The following is a 17,845-nucleotide window of genomic DNA, read 5'->3' as shown; positions in this document are numbered from 1 at the left end:
TACAAAAAATTAGCCAGGCGTGGTGGCGGGTGCCTGTAGTCCTAGCTACTTGGGAGGCTGAGGCAGGAGAATGGTGTGAACCCAGGAGGCGGAGCTTGCAGTGAGCCGAGATTGCGTCACTGCACTCCAGCCTGGGCGACAGAGCGAGACTCTGTCTCAAAAAAAGAAAAGAAAAAAAGAAATACATGTATTTGACAAGGACTTGTACCTGGAATATATAAAGAACTACAAATCAAGAATAAAAAGAAAGGACAGAAAGCCAATGGAAAAATGAACGAAGGATTCAAACAGGGATTTCACAAAGAACTTACCTGTAACGTATGTTAAATGCTCAACCTCATTAGTCATCAGAGAAATACAAGTTAAAACCTCAGGGAGATATTACTACACACCCACCAGAAAGTTAAATTAAGAACGCATTGTCATGACAATTCTGGGTTTGATTTTGTTTTGTTTTTTGAGATGGAGTCTTGCTCTTGTCGCCCAGGCTGGAGTGCAGTGGCATAATCCCAGCTTGTTGCAACCTCTGCCTCCTGGGTTCAAGTGATTCTCCTGCCTCATCCTCCCGAGTAGCTGGGATTATGGGCACCCACCACCACGCCTGGCTAATTTTTGTATTTTAGTAGAGATGGGGTTTTGCCATGTTGGCCAGGCTGGTCTTGAACTCCTGATCTCAAGCGATCCACCTGCCTTGGCCTCCCAAAGTGCTGGGATTACAGGCATGAGCCCGCGCACCTGGCCTGTCATGACAATTCTAAGTGGTGATGAGGATGTGCAGCAGCTGGAACTGATGAAAATGCATGAGCACAACCTCTTTGGAAGACTAGCAGAATTCCCTAAAACTGAATGTAGGCATGATGCCCATGACCCAGCACTTATAGTCCTGGGGGTGGGAGGAGTGAATATATTTCTATTCATGATTTCTATCTCTGATGACAGAAATTAAGCTAGTGGGTATCTGTGGTTGAGTAGAAGGATAGTGACTAGGAGCGGGCAGTATGGGATGCTGGTAATGTCCTCTTGACCTAACTGTTGGTTACCCTGGGTGTGTTCACTTGTAGAAATTCATTGAGCCAAACACGTACAATGTATGCATTTTTGTGTATATATGTTCTTCTTCAATAAAAACTTGATTTAAATAATGTTCTTTTTCTTAAACTGGGTAGTAGGTTTATGGTGTTTTATGTGTTGCCTGTGTTTTATACATATTTTATTCCTGTTCAGTGTCCAAAAAATATAAAAAGTAGTCACTGCTTTGTTGTTAATTTGAGCATCTCCTGCACCTAGCACAGTGCCTGGGACATTATAGATATTTATTAAATATTTGTTCTATGGAAAAGAAGTAGGCTAGTAATTTCTTTTTGCTTTCCAACAGCCAGTTTTTGATTCAATTATTTGTAAATATGATTTCTACTCAGTTGTTTCTAAATAATAAAATACGTAAATACTATTATGTTTATATTTATTAGCTGAATTTATTAAATGAGAAACCTCTCAATATTAAGGACACATCATAAATTATTAGCATGCTGTGTTATAATGACTAAAAGTAGTATCAACAATTTAGATAAGTATAGTGTGGCCTTACGGATGTAAGTCAGTAGATCATGCAACATTGAAGATGTGCAGTTTACTAGATCTTCTAATATTCTCGGGTGTCTCACTGTTTCTTTTTTTTTTTTTTTTTTTTGAGATAGGGTATCACTTTGTCACCCAGTCTGGAATGCAGTGGCGTGATCAGGGCTCACTGTAGCCTTGACCTCCTGGGCTCAAACCTCTCACCTCAGCCCCCTGAATAATGGGGATTACTGATTTGTGCCACCAAGCCAGGCTAATTTATTTTCTTTCTTTCTCTCTCTCTCTCTCTCTCTCTCTTTCTTTCCTTTCTTTCTTTCCTTTCTTTCTTTTCTTTTCTTTCTTTCTTTCTTTCTTTCTTTCTTTTCTCTCTTTCTCTCTTTCTCTCTCTCTCTCTTCCTTTCTTCCTTTCTTTTTGTAGAGTTTGGGTCTCACTATATTGCCCAGGCTGGTCTTGAACTCCTGGCCTCAAATGATTCTCCCTCCTTGGCCTCCCAAAGTGTTGAGATTATAGTTTTCAGCCACCGCACCCAGCCTCACTGTTTTCTTCAGTTGTTTCTGAACAACTGGAATCTCAGCTTTTTCCATTAAATCCCGTGTTCGTTCCTCCATACCATGCTGCCTCTTGCCCATTTTTGCATTTCTCCTTTCTGCTTTCCTGAACATCCTGAGTCTTACTGGGCTGGCATTCCCTTGTTGGGACAGGGGAGAGGCTCTAGGCCTTGGATCCTTGTTCTGATTCCTTCTCCAAAGAGTTTTCCCTTTTTCTTCCCCTTTCAAAACAACATAAGTGCAAAAGCTTTGTCAGGATGTTGGGAATTAAAAAAGCTTCAGAAACATTTTGATTCATTTAACAACATTACTCTGAAACTTTTTAGAGTAAGAGTACCAAGTCACTGAATAAGACGATCTTGAAATTAAACGATATTTTACAGTTTTAAAAACACCTTCACAGATCTTTTCTTATTAGATTCTCAGCACAACCTTATGAGTTGGCACTGTCAAAATTCAGTTCAACAAACAAAATCCAACTAACAGGAAAACTCACAGCTAACATCATACTTAATGGTTGAAGACTGAAAGCTTTCCCCCTTAAGATCAGAACAAGACAAGGATGCTCTTGCCACTCCTATTCAACACTCTATTGGTGGTTCTAGGTGGGGCAGTTAAGCAGGAAAAAGAAAAGACATTTATATCAGAAAGAAATAAAACTATATTTACCGATGACATGATCTTACATGTAGAAAAATCCTACAGAATTTACCAAAAAAAATTGGAACTAATAAATGAGTTCAGCAAAGTTGCAGGATACAAGATTATTATCTAAAAATCAGTTGCATTCCTATATGCTAGCTATGGATAATCTGAAAATGAAATAGAAAAAATTCCATTTATAATAACATCAGAAAGAATAAAATACTTATGAATAAAGTTAACCAAAGAAGTACACTAAAAAGTACACTAAAAAACAGAAAACATGTTGAAGGAAATTAGAGATCTAAATAAATTGAAAGACGTCCTGTGTTCATGGCTTGGAAGACTTAATATTGTTAAGATGACAGTGCTACCCAGATTTATCTACAGGTTTAATGCAATCACTATCACAGTTCAACTGCCTTTTTCCCGGAAATGGACAACCTGATCTTATAATTCATATGGAATTGCAGAGCCATATTTGCCACAACAGTCTTGAAAAAAAGAGAACAAAATTGTAGGACTCATACTTCCTGATTTCAAAACTTATTACAAAACTACAGTAATCCAGATGGCATGTCACTGGCATGAGGAGAGTCTTGTAAACCAATGGAATGCAATTTAGAGTCCAGAAATAAACCCATACATTTATGGTCAGTTGATTTTGACCAGGGCGCCAAGATCATTAACTGGGGAAAGAATAATCTTTTCAACAAATGTTGCTGGGGCAACTGGATATCTACATGTAAAAAAATGAATTTGGATCCCTGCCTCACATCACATATGAAAATTAACTCAGAATGGATCAAAGACCTAAACCTGTTAAGTTCTTCGAAGGAAACGTAGGTGAAAATCTGTATGACCTTGGATTAAATGGTGATTTTTAAAGATATAACACAAAAACACAAGCAGTGAAAGAAAAAGGTAGATAAACTGGACTTTGTTAAAGTTAAAAACTTTCATGCATCAAAGGACACTGTAGAATGAAGACAGCTCACAGAATGGGGGAAAATATTTGCAAATTATATCTCTGATAAGTATATATATTTTATATATATGTTGTTTATATCCAGAATATGCAAAGAACCCTTTCAACTCAACAAAGATAAGACAATGGAATTTAAAAATGGGCAAAGCATTTGAATAGAATAGACATTTCTCCAAAGAAGATGTACAAATGACCTATAAGCACATGACAAGATCTTCAACATCATAGTCCATAGGGAATTACAAATCAAAACCACAATGAGAGATAACACTTTACACCCTCTAGGATGGTCATACTTTTTTTTTTTTTTTTAAAGACAGTAACAAGTTTTGATAAGGAAGTAGAGAAATTGGAGCCCTCATTGCTGATGGGAATGTAAAATGATGCAGCTACTGCACAAAAGTTTTGCAGTTCCTTAAAAAACTAAACATAGAATAACTCAGCAATTCTACTCCTGGGTATAGACCCAAGATAATTGAAAACATATGTTCATACATTAACTTGTACATACATTAACATGTGGCATTATTCATAGTTGCCAAAAAGTGGAAGCAACCCAAATGTCCATCAGCTGATGAAATGATAAATACAATGTGGTATATCCATACAATGAAATCTTATCCAGCTGTAAAAAGGAATGAAGAAGCCAGGTGCAGTAGCTCACAACTGTAATCCCATTGCTTTAGGAGGCCACGATGGGAGGATTGCTTAAGGCCAGGAGTTCAAGATTGGCCTGGGCAACATAGACCCAGTCTCTACAAAATAAATAAATAAAAAGAATGAAATACTATTACATGCCACAACATGAACCTTGGAAACATTATGCTAGGTGAAAATCCAGTCACCAAGATGACGAATTGTATGATTCTGCTTACATGAAATGTCCACAATAAGCAAATTCATAGAGACAGAAAGTAGATTAGTGGTTGAGAAGGAGTGAGAGAAGGGATGAATTGAGATTAACGGCTAGTAGGGACAGAGTTTCTTTTTGGGGTGATGGGACTGTTCTGGAATTAGATAGTGATTATGGTTGTACAACATAGTGAATATACTAAAAACCACTCAAAGGCTGGGTGCAGTGGCTCATGCCTATAACCCCAACACTTTGGGAGACTGAGGCGGGAAGATTGCTTGAGGCCAAGAGGTCAAGACCAGCCTGGGCAACACAGCAAGACCTTGTTTCTACAAAAAAAAAAAAAAAAAAAAATTGTTTTAATTACCTGGGTATGGTGGTGTGTGCCTGTAGTCCCAGCTACTTTGGAGGCTGAGGTGGGAAGATCACTTGAGCCTGTGAATTTGAGGTTACAGTGAGCTGTGATTGTGCCACTGTGCTCCAGCCTGAGTGATAGAGCATGACCCTGTCTCTCAAAACAAAACCCTCCAAAAAACAAAAACCACCGAAGTATACATTTTAAATGATTAATTTTATATGAAATATATCAGCTGGGCGTGGTGGTTCACACCTGTAATCCCAGCATTTTGGGAGGCAGAGGTGGGCGGATCACGAGGTCAGGAGATGGAGACCATCCTGGCTAACATGGTGATACCCCGTCTCTACTAAAAATACAAAAAATTAGCCAGGCGTGGTGGCACATGCCTGTAGTCCCAACTACTCAGGAGGCTGAGGCAGGAGAATTGCTTGAACCCGGGAGGCAGAGGTTAAAGCAAGCCGAGATCATGCCACTGCACTCCAGCCTGGGCGACAGAACGAGACTCTGTCTTTAAAAAAAAAAAAAAAAAATCTCAAAAACGGCAATGAGAACTCAATTAACATTTATCATACTGTATATTCCCTGAGTGGTGCAGGAGAATCAGAGCTTAGAATCTTGTGAGGAAGGCATGGTACTTAAATAAGTCTAGTGTAAGGCAGCTTGTAATAAGTAGTACTAAGACTGCTGAAGAAGCACAAATAAAGGAGACATTCTATCTTACTAGGAACCAGGGAGTTTCACAAACTTGGCTTTGCAAGGTGGGAAAGATTTTCACAGGTGGAAGGGGTTTGAAATAGGGAATTCAGTCAAAAGGAATAGTGTGAGTGAAGGAATGGAGTTTGGAATGTGGGGTACATGGGGTTGGGGTGGGGTATTGAGGTAGATGATGCAGAAAAATAAGTTAAAGATAGATCTTGCATAGGTGGCTGTGAGTAGCATGCTAAGGAGTTTGGGCTTTATTACTTATGAATCATATTTTTGGTTTCAGGTCATGTCTGGTGGCAGAGGGAAGGCTGAATTGGAGGAGAACAAAAGCTAGAACCAGGGACAACAATTATTACCATTGTAGTTTTTTAGGAGAGGTGATATGGCTGAACTAGGTTATGGTTGTGAGGCTGGAAGGGAGGCACATCCAAGTGACAGTGCAGTAGACTTAGTAGACTCTTGATTGTTTATGTGTGCATTCCAGGGATAGGCAGTGAAGGGAAGAATGACCCTGAAATCTTGAATTTAATGACTTGAAAGGATAATGATGGTATTAACAGATGAGGAACATAGCAAGACAAACAAATGAAAAAGTGAATACTGAGGAGAAGGAGGTACCACTGAATTTGGCATTTAGTCATTGGTGATTTTGAAGACAGCAGTTACAGTAAAGTGGCTGCTGGAAAGGATTTCAAAGAATGGTTGAAGAAGATAGCCATAGGATGAGAACATGGAAGGCAAGGAAGGGAGACTTGAGAGATTTGGTAATAAAGAGAAGAGAGAAAAGGGTGCTAGTTTGAAATGAGTTAAAAGAACTACAGAGTAGAATTAAAATAAAGTAGAATTATGGGATTTTTGCTTTTTAAGTGACCCATGAGAGGCTTACTGGCAGTGTGCCAAGATTCAAGAGAGCAAAGATTGGCAGGGTGGGATTAAGTGATGGGATAGCCGGGTGCAGTGGCTCATGCCTGTAATCCCAGCACTTTGGGAGGCTGAGGTGGGTGGATCACTTGAGGTCAGGAATTCGAGATCAGCCTGGCCAACATGGTGAAACCTGTCTCTGCAAAAAATACAAAAATTAGCCGGGTGTGGTGGTGGTTGCCTGTAATCCCAACTATTTGGGAGGCTGAGGCAGGAGAATTGTTTGAACCTGGGAGGTGGAGGTTGCAGTGAGCCAAGATCGAGCCACTGCACTAACTCCAGCATGGGTGACAGAGTGAGACTCCATCTCAAAAAAGAGAAAACAAAAAAAACGACGGTAGGGAGCCTTCTGCCTCTTTAAACATTTGAGATGCATGTCCTGAGATGCTTCTGTGAAGTTAAGAATATTAATTTTTTGATACGAATCTGACAAAACTAGACATCAAAATATGCCATATATGGTAATTAAAACAGTGTGGTACTAGTATAGAAAGCAGACAAATAGTTAATGAAGTAGAACAACCAACCCAGAAATAGAACCAGATACACCTGAAAACTTCATATATGAGGTTTAAAATCAGTGTGGAAAGCTGGAAATCACCCATAGTTTCGTTATCCAGTCAGTTGTTTTTCACATTTTGGTGTGTTTCCATTTAGTTGATTTGCCATACTTTTTAAAAAATAATGCTTTAAGGCTGAGCGTGGTGGCTCACACTTGTAGTCTGAAGCAGGCAGATCACTTGAGGTCAGGAGTTCGAGACCAGCCTGGCCAACCTGATGAAACCCCATCTCTACAAAAAATACAAAAATTAGCCTGGTGTGGTGGTGCTTGCCTGTAGCTCAGCTACTCGGGAGACTGAGGTGGGAAGATGGCTTGAGCCAGGGAAGCAAAGGTTGCAGTGTGCTGAGATGGCGCCACTGCGCTCCAGTCTGGGTGATAAAGCCAGACCTTGCCTCACAAAAAAAAAAAAAAAAAAAAAAAAAAAAAATGCTGTAAAGTAAAAGTTCTGTATACAATTCTGTGATATGAACCCTACCTTAGTGTGTTATGAGGATTTTGATCCTTATATGATATTATAATCAAGTGCGGGTACGTTGTAGTTTACAGAACCATTACTTTGAAACGAGACCTTTAGGTTACTCCTAATTCATCACTGTTAAAATAATGCTGTAGGGAAAAAATTACACATACAAGTTTTCTATATTTAAAATGATTTTTGTGAGACAAAGTTTATTGTAAAAACAGTTCCAGCAGTTCAGAATTGTAAAGAGTTTTACAGAATTGTAAAGAGTTCAGAATTGTAAAGACATTTTCTTGTCTTTCTCCTTGGTGGTAACCACTGTTAACAGTTTAGTGTGTATCTTTTTTTTAAGTTTAGTTTTTATGTTTTTGTAGAGACAGGGTCTTGCTTTGTTGCCCAGGCTGGGGTGCAGTGGTGTGATCATAGCTCACTGCAGCCTCATACTCCTGGGCTCAAGCAGTCCTCCCACCTCAGCCTCCCAAGTAGTTGGGACTACCGGCATGTACCACCACGCCTGGCTAATTTCTGTATCTTTTGTAGAGACAGGGTTTCACCATGTTGCCCAGGCTGGTCTGGAACTCCTGGGCTCAGGCGATCCCCCTGCCTCGGCCTCCCAAAGTGTTGGGATTACAGGCATGAGCCACTGCACCTGGACTAGTTTCTTTTTAATTTCTGAGTAGTAGTCAATTGTATGGCTCTCCTATAATTTCTTCATTCATTCATCTTTTGGTAGACATTCATGTTGTTTCCATTTTTAGGCTATTATGAGTACAGCTGTTGTGATCATTTGTGTGCGAGTCTTTGTGTGGATATATTTTCATTTCTTTTGACTAAAAACCTAGGGGTGCACTTGTTGGGTCACATTAACTTTGTAGAAACTGCATTGCATCTTTGCCGATATTGAAAGTTGTCAGCCTTTTATATTTTTCTGTGCATGCTTTTCCCCCCAAAAGACCAAAATGGGAATTGTTTTTCTTTTCATTATAAACTTGTAAAGGAATTTTAAAGTTCTAAGGGATGCCAGGCAGGAGGTTCATCTATGTGAACAGTTACTAGTTTGAGATAGATAATGTCAAGGATATCCCTAAAGGCTTTTCAAGAGATAACTATAGGACATGTAAGTTTAACTTATTTCTACTATCTTCTACATCACTTCTAGTCACATGTGACTTCAGAATTTTAACAGAAATTATTATTATAGGAATATGTAGCACAGAGGGATTCCATAGGCCTGAAGATTAGTACTGATGGCCTTTCTTGCATTATTCTAGGCTAGTGCTATCCGATGAAACTTTCTGCAGTGATAACCACTAGCCGCAGGTGGCTTTTGAAACATAGGGCTAGTTCAACTGAAGAATTGAATTTAACTTTAAATTAATTTTAATAGTGAAATATGTCTAGTGATTACCGAACAGTGTAGTTCCGAAATGTTATTTTTCAGGAAAGATCCTCTAGCAAGAAGTAGTTGAGTGAGACCTGTTAGCTGAGCTGGCCCTGGGGCAGGTTTGTGTTTTCAGTCCTTCCCTTTCCTGTGGGAGAAATGAAACCAAAGCCTAGAGCACCACAGAAGAAGAACCAGTGGATTCATAAGGGTGACAGTTCAGGTAGGGGAAGCTGTTTGGTAATGAGCTCTTTTGGTCAGATGCCACACTATTTTTCTTTCTGTTTATTTTGCCCTATTAAATTATTTAGTAAATAGTAAAGCGTACTTTAATCCAGTTTTTAAAGTGGACGTTTGGATGAAAGTATGTGATTTAAATTCCAAAACTGTGCAGTGTTGTCCAGAAGAGTCCTGATTAAATCACCCCAGTTTCTTTGATGAAGATAAGCAAATAATTTTATTTTTTGCTGTAATCCCAGCTACTCGGAAGGCTGAGGCAGGAGAATCGCTTGTACCAGTCCGGAGGCTGCTGCCCTCTCACAGGGCTTCCTCCTCTTGCACAGACGCACCGGTGCCTTCAGCCCCACCGGTCTCCCTCTTCTCCTTTCCTGGCCCCTGCTGGCCCAGTAGATGGGCCACTGGAGGCCACTAGATGGGGACTGGGGAATGTGATGTTGGCGATCTGCGGTATCTTCAGGGTGACAGCCATACCCAACGCGTGAGACCTGGCTTCCACATCTATAGACCTGACCTAAGGAAATACATGGGCATGTGCATAAGGATGCCATCTCAGAACTGCATATTAATAAAAAGCTGAATCAAACAGTGTCCAACAAGGGTGGCTGTTCCAGCTGGTCATCTACAATCTCAGCTCACTGCAACCTCTGCCTCCTGGGTTCAAGCAATTCTGCCTTAGCCTCCCAAGTAGCTGGGACTACAGGCACACACTGCCACACCCGGCTAATTTTTTGTATTTTAGTAGAGATGGGGTTTCACCATGTTGCCCATGCTGGTCTTGAACTCCTGAGCTCAGGCAGTCCTCCCACCTTGGCCTCCCAAAGTGCTGAGATTATAGGTGTGAGCCACCGCACCTAGCCTGTACTTTCATTTCTTAATAGCTGCATGACTGTAGTGGTTGGCTTTCATTATTGTTTCCTAGGGGCAAGGTCAATGTTAGAAAAATTGTGGAATTTTCCCTTGGCATTGCTGTGGTGAGTAGACAGCTACTATTTATAGAGACTTATACTTCGTTGAAAAAATGAGATACCATGCTTGGCTTACCATAAAAACACAGATGTTTCTGGATTCCAGTAGGGAGGCCTTTTGTTCACAGCATCTGTTTTGGTTGGCCAGCCAGATGACTTCTGTGGATTTTTTCACTCCTTTTGAAGGACACTTGACAAATAAGTTTATAAATGAAAGAGTTAACAGCATTTTGTAAATTTATTTTATTACTTTAGCTATATCGTTCTGTATATTTTGAACTATCAGATCATTTTAGCTCAATTTTATCACTTCCTAAATAACCTTGAGACGATCAGTCCTTTGTTACATGTTCTTTGGATTGTTTATTCTGCAGTTGAGACAGATTTTTATTGATCTATAAATTTTTGTGTTCAACAAACATTTAATGAGTATTCACTGTGTACTAGGCCCTGTACTAACACTGGGAACTACATATGTGAGCAAGATATAGTCTCAGTCTTTGAGAAGTTTAGTGTCTTATATGCAGTGCAAACATGTAGACAGAATAAAATTATAGTTGAGTGCTTCCATTTGAAGTTTATTTCATCAGTTTAGTGGGGAGGGGTAGGTGTCTAGGAATGCCTTCCAGAAAAAGTAGTGTCTAAGTGGAGAATTGTAGAATGAGTGGGAGTTGTCCAGGGATGGAACAGGGGTTAGTGGTGGAGATTATATAAAAGAAAGAAGCTTGCAGGTGAAAATGACCCTGGGAAAGTGGGAAACTGAAAAAGTTCAGTACATTTCTGTCATATGGCTGATCAAGCTGTGACTGGGCAAAATGCTGTCAACATTTGTTGAACACATAAATGCTGTCTCATTCACAAAGGAGACTTGTGACCTAGACTTTATTCATCTTGTGCTAAATTAGTGATTTCCAAACATTTGATCATGAATCTCATAAGTAAAAAATGTTTTGATTATGTATCATATATTGATTATATGCCAATATTTGTTTATAGATGATATGTAGTACTCAAAGTTATATATGCAGTAGAACATGTATAGAAAACAAAAAAAATTAAAAGGATGAGCTAAAGATGGCATGTACAATATTCTCACAGTGTTAATGTTACTGAAAATACAGAAAGTAGGCTGGGTGCAGTGGCTCACGCCTGTAATCCCAGCACTTTGGGAGGCTGAGGGAGGCAGATCACTTGAGGTCAGGAGTTTGAGACAAGCTTGACCAATATAGCGAAATCCCATCTCTACTAAAAAATACAAAAATTAGCTGGGCATGGTGGCACACGCCCGTAATCCCAGCTACTTGGGAGGGTAAGGCAGGAGAATTGCTTGAACCCGGGAGGCGGAGGTTACAATGAGCCGAGATCATGCCACTGTACTCCATCCTGGGCGACAGAGCAAGACTCCATCTAAAAAAAAAAAAAAAAAAAAAAAAAAAAACCCAGAAAGTAAAGTGGTACATCATTATTTAAAATCTTCATTTAATATTATGTGATACAGCTGCTCAGAGGGCTGTTTCTAAATTCAGTTTATTTTGATACTTTAATGGCAGTCAAAGCCTGGATCAAAATGGAAGAATTTGGCTGCACTTTCTAAATCATATTCTTTCTTTCTCCAAACTTATTCACTATTTATGGAAATGTTTTATTGAAATGTGGCTGGTAAATATCCATCTATTAGTTTTTCTTGCAGATTAATAAAAATATATTATACTTTTATTGTGCTAATAAATGGGTTCCAAAAATCACTGTAAGTCTTCATTTGGAAGATATTTTAAAAAGTTTTAGAATATTCTGTTTCTGACTTTATAAAGCATGAAGATACGAGTTTTTGGTGTCTTTATTTTTTAGATTTTGTATATATTGTTTCAACAGCAGAATAACTTAGCAATGGAAATGTTTCCAATTATCCAATTTTGAAATGCTCTATTAGGAAAGATTTTTTTTTCTCTTGCTCTCTCTCTCTTTTTTTTTTTTTTTTAAAAGATGAAGCCTCGCTCTTGTCCCCAAGGCTGGAGTACAATGGTGCCATCTTGGCTCACTGTAACCTCCGCCTACTGGGTTCAAGCGATTCTCCTGCCTCAGCCTCCCGAGTAGCTGGGATTACAGGTGCCCGCCACCACGCCCGGCTAATTTTTGTATTTTAAGTAGAGATGGGGTTTCACCATGTTGGCCAGGCTAGTCTCAAACTCCTGACCTTAGGTGATCCGCCTGCCTCATTCTCCCAGAGTGCTGGGATTACAGGCGTGAGCCACTGCACCCGGCCGATTTTTTTCTCTTTTTCTTTTTTCTGGAAAAGCTGAAAATAATTCTGACATGTTGCTAAACATTTTTATTTTGTAGGGGCAGAGTGAGTTTTTTTGTTTTTTAATATCTTCTTGGTAGCATACTACTTATAACCTCCTCAGAAATATTTAGCAAGTTTGGAACTCTAGTCTTTTTATTTTTAAAAAATTGTGTAACTCATCTACATTTAACAAATCTTTTAAATACATTTCTTGTGGTAACTAGTGAATCTGTGTGGATTTAAAAACAAAAAAAAGATTATGAGGCCAAGGCAGGTGGATCACTTGAGGCCAGGAGTTTGAGACCAGCCTGGCCAACATGGTGAAACCCCATCTCTACTAAAAATACAAAAAATAGTCAGAAGTGGTGGTACACAACTGTAGTCCCAGCTACTCTGAGCTGAGAATGCGCCACTGCATTCCATTCTGGGCGACAGAGCAAGACTCTCTCAAAAAAAAAAAAAAAAAAAAAAAAAATTCAGTGGCTACTCTCTATCTCCCAGAGTATAGGAAGATTCTATATTCATACAGTTAACCTCAGTGACATCTGAGGTACCTTGTTCTGACTTAATTGCAGCAATAGTTTACCTGTGAATGAAGCCGTTAAAGGCTTTTGTATCAGATGCTATCACTGTAACTTTGTTCTGGAATTCTTTTTTTTTTTTTTTTTTTGAGATAGAGTCTTGCTCTGTTGCCCAGACTGGAGTACAGTGACACGATCTCAGCTCACTGCAAGCTCCGCCTCCCGGGCTCACACCTTTCTCCTGCCTCAGCCTCCCGAGTAGCTGGGACTACAGGTGCCCGCCACGACGCCTGGCTAATTTTTTGTATTTTTTAGTAGAGACGGGGTTTCACCGTGTTAGCCAGCATGGTCTCGATCTCCTGACCTCATGATCCACCCGCCTCGGCCTCCCAAAGTGCTGGGATTACAGGTGTGAGCCACCGCAGCTGGCCAGAATTCTTTTTTAAAATTCCAGTCAAAGCAGTCATTTCATCAGTGGTTACAGTTTTCCCATAAAGCACCTTGTTTCATTTACAGTTAAGAATACCTCCCTTTTAATACATTGTTCCTTGGTATCTTACAAAATTGTATTTCCTGTATATTTCATAATTACCCAGCAAATACCCTAAGATGAAAGAATCATCTGTATTTTTATCCAATTGTATAGCAAACCCCCCACACTGTATTTGTCCTGATATCTTCAAGTCTTTAGGGTTTTCTAAGAGCTTTTGACTATACTTACCAATAAAAGAATACATTTAGTTTGTCACCATTTTTATTTCTGTGTATAATTTCAGCTATGGTCCATGGCTTTTTTTAGGGAAACCTTAGCAGTTTCGACACTAACTTTCGTACAATTTTGTGAAGTGTCACATTAAATAGCCTGTGACTTTAGACATAGGTGGAAAAATTATAGATGTTTAACTCTTGCAGTGAACACTTAAAAGCCTGGTGGATTATGAGGACTTTGTTTGTGCCATCAGATTATATCTTAAGGTAGAGTAGACACGTAGAGTGAGGTTCATCTTTAATAAAAAATGGGCTGGGTGCGGTGGCTCACACCTGTAATCTCAGCACTTTGGGAGACCGAGGTGGGTGGATCACAAGGTCAGGAGATCGAGACCATCCTGGCTAGCACGGTGAAACCCTGTCTCTGATGAAAATACAAAAAAATTAGCCAGGCGTGGTGGTGGGTGCCTGTAGTCCCAGCTACTTGGGAGGCTGAGGCAGGAGAATGGCGTGAACCCGGGAGGCGGAGCTTGCAGTAAGCCGAGATCGCACCAGGGCAGTCCAGCCTGGGTGACAGAGTGAGACTCCGTCTCAAACAAATTAAAATAAATAAATAAATAGATAAATAAATGGTGTGGCTGGACGCAGTGGCTCACGCCTGTAATCCTAGCACTTTGGGAGGCTGAGGCGGGCGGATTGCCTGAGCTCAGGAGTTCGAGACCAGCCTGGGCAACGTGATGAAACCCCCGTCTCTACCAAAAATACAAAAATTAGCTGGAGCACGCCTGTAACCCAACTACTTGAGATGCTGAGGCATGAGAATCGCTTGAACCAGGGAGGCGGAGATTGCAGTGAGCTGAGATCCACCATTGCACTCCAGCCTGGGCAACAGAGAGAGACTGTGTCAAAAAACAAAACAACACATAAATAAGAAATTGTGTAAAGTCAATATAAATACCAGTACTAATATTTTATTTTTATACCCCAAAGGATTATCGTATAATACAAACACCCTTCAAGTACACATATCCCACTTTGGAGACTAATGCCCTAAACAACAGGGATAATGATAATTGAAACTGGCCTTTTAGTTAAAATAAAAGCAAAGCCAAAAATAATTCACTTTCCTCTATAAATTTATATTTGGGAGACACATTTAAGAATAATCGTCCTGGCCGGGTGCAGTGGTTCATGCCTGTAATCCCAGCACTTTGGGAGGCCAAGGTGGGCGGATCGTGAGGTCAGGAGATCAAGACCATCCTGGCTAACACGGTGAAACCCCGACTCTACTAAAAATACAAAAAATTAGCTGGGTATGGTGGCGGGCACCTGTAGTCCCAGCTACTCAGGAGGCTGAGGCAGGAGAATGACATGAACCCGGGAGGCGGAGCTTGCAGTGAGCCGAGATCACGCCACTGCACTCCAGCCTGGGTGACAGAGTGAGACTCCATCTCAAAAAAAAAAAAAATCAGCTTTGGCTTGAGGTTTGAAGAATGAACCGTTCAGTCATAGACTATGACTACCTGTCATAGCTCACTAGGAAACCCTAGGGAATCATGGAAGGGTTATTGGTTAAATATATTATATAAAGGAACATTTTGCTAGTTGCTATTGACCAAAAAGGCTGTTTTTTTTTTTTTTAAATATAGTCTGTAATTATTTTTGTTGAAAGACATTTGGAAGATGGTTTTTCTCAATCTATAGGAGATACAGTTCGTAGCCACCTGGGATCTCTTATAAAAAGATACTTTTTCATAGTATACTCTTTATAATATGCATAACATTTCATAATATACTTTTGATAATATACATAAAATTTGATACATAAGTTTACCAAATTTATTGAATTTACTTCAGTGCATTTTTATTAGTCAAGATTCTTTGGAAGATATGGAAAGCTAATTCAAAAAAGCTTGAGCAAAAAAAATTTGTTGGCTCGTAACTAATGTTCAGGACTGGTCTCAAGAACTTGGTTGCCAGATCTGTGTTTCCAGGTTATCTATTAGCTTGTCTGTGTCTCTGTGATAGTTTTACCCTTTTAGAGTGGAAAATCGTCCTCCTTGTGGTGCTCTGGCTTGGAGAAGAATGCCTTTGGTCTAGCGCCAGCATATATAAAATCCTGTGGGTGGGATAGAGTAGATGTGGTTGCATGTGTGCTGACTGGCAGTCTCACTAAACCACATGGAATGGGAAAGGAACAGTTTCCCAAAGGAAGGGTTTGCTCTTAATGCAGAGGAAGGGATGCTGGGAGTCAAAAATAATAGATGTTCATTATAGCAATGAGAGTGATGAAGAGAGGACAGAAAGGCATAAAATATTCTTTAAGGGAATAGAACATGACTTAATTTGATTTTCCTAATCATTAATTCTTACAGAGCATGCAAGCGGCAAGATGTCCTACAGATGAATTATCTTTAACCAATTGTGCAGTTGTGAATGAAAAGGATTTCCAGTCTGGCCAGTGAGTATCTGACTTTGTTTTCTTTTAACCTGCTAAGTGGCATTCGGGAAACTTCCAGAGAGTCATTTTTAGGAAACGTTGGAAAATATTTTTAAAAAATTCTTGCTGAGTTGGAAAATGGAGAAGATGAGAAAAAGTTATGTATTTGAATCATTACTGTGTCAAACTTTGATAAATACTGTATAATGTTTTAAAAATGTTTTATGTATAAAACTCTAGTTTTCATCAGTTTTCTTAGTAGAGCTAAACATACTGGTTGTATGAATCATATATGGCAGAGTTGTTAGGTGTTTGGTTCTGGCAAACTCAGATTGTTTGAGTTTTCCTGGCTCTACCAATTACAAACTGTGTGACCATTTCTGTACCTCTATGTCCTGATCTGTAAAATGGAGATGATCTCTTCCTCAAGGTAGCTATGAAGATTGAGTTACATAAATAAAGCACTTAGAACAGTTCCCAACATGTTAACAATCCCTTAGTAAATATTAGCTGTTATGATTATTATTACCATGATAATCCAAGAGACATGAACATTGGAAGATGGGCTGGGTATGGAGGCTTACGCCTGTAATCCTAGTACTTTGGGATGCCAAGGCAGGCTGATTGCCTAAGCTCAGGAATTTGGGACCAACCTGGCCAACATGGTGAAACCCCATCTCTACTGAAAATAAAAATTAGCCAGGCATGGTGGTGTGCGCCTGTAGTCCCAGTTTCTCAGGAGGCTGAGGCATGAGAATCACTTGAACCCAGGAGGCAGAGACTGTAGTGAGCCGAGATCGCGCCACTGCACTCCATCCTGGGTGACACAGCGAGACTCTGTCTCAAAAAAAAGTAAAGGAAAAAGAAAATTGGAAGCTGCAAAGCAAATGTAGAATCCTTAAAGGCATTTTGCATTGTAATTTATTTTAACTGCAATATTTTAACTGATTTATTATATCACCGCACTGCCAGGACTTCTAAAGACCCTGCTGCAAGTTCAGTGCCATCCATATGCTTCTGAGATTGGTACAGATAAGGAGATGAAGGGGCTGTAGGGAAATAAGAGGCAAGGTGGTAGGGTTTTAACTGAGCATTTTTCTTAAAATGTTATCTGTGAAATACCTGAGTTTCACAGAGTTAGAAATGCTAATCATCTTTGGTTTCCAGCTTCAGAGTAAGAGGCTGTACTATATGGTGATATTAACATTGTTTCCAGTGCTAAACATTCTGTGATGCTAAATTGAGCACAGGATTTTCAACAGATAAACTGAAGTATAGATAATCAACGTGAGAATTTGTGGAATTCTTTTACATATGTTAAATGTTCACTGTACTCATGGTGGGGTTACTCAAAATGTAGTTGATATAAGGAACATGTGTTCTAGTGGCAAAAAAATATGTACAGAAACATTAGCCATTGATGTGAAAAATTACAGCATTCTGAAAAGATAACGTTTAAAAAGATAGTGAGCTAGGCATGTTAGGGCATGCCTGTAGTCCCAACTACTTTAGAGATTGAAGCAGGAGAATCTCTTGAGCCCAGGAGTTTGAGGCCAGCCTGGTCAACATAGCAAGACCACATGTATTAAAAAAAAAAAAAAAAAAAAAAAAAAAAAAAGATACTGCTGCTGCATAACAGGATTTGAAGCTTCTATCTTACACATAGTACTTTTTAGTTACCTGGTATAGG

General features: G+C 39.6%; 1 protein-coding gene across 2 annotated transcripts in view; it reads left to right on the top strand.

Annotated features, from left to right (window-relative positions):
• NSF (N-ethylmaleimide sensitive factor, vesicle fusing ATPase) overlaps positions 1 to 17,845 on the top strand; it is a 166,437-nt gene that overhangs the window by 17,494 nt on the left and 131,098 nt on the right. For both annotated transcript variants that reach the window (XM_034941591.3, XM_055101434.3), the window contains exon 2: positions 16,091 to 16,176. In XM_034941591.3, the coding sequence (XP_034797482.1) occupies positions 16,091 to 16,176 (86 nt within the window). The remainder of the gene's footprint in view (positions 1 to 16,090; positions 16,177 to 17,845) is intronic.

The sequence above is a fragment of the Pan paniscus genome, chromosome 19 (assembly GCF_029289425.2).
Source record: "Pan paniscus chromosome 19, NHGRI_mPanPan1-v2.0_pri, whole genome shotgun sequence".
Taxonomy (NCBI): Eukaryota; Metazoa; Chordata; class Mammalia; order Primates; family Hominidae; genus Pan; species Pan paniscus.
Note: the sequence above shows the minus strand (reverse complement) of the source record. Positions and strands in the feature narration are given on the sequence as shown.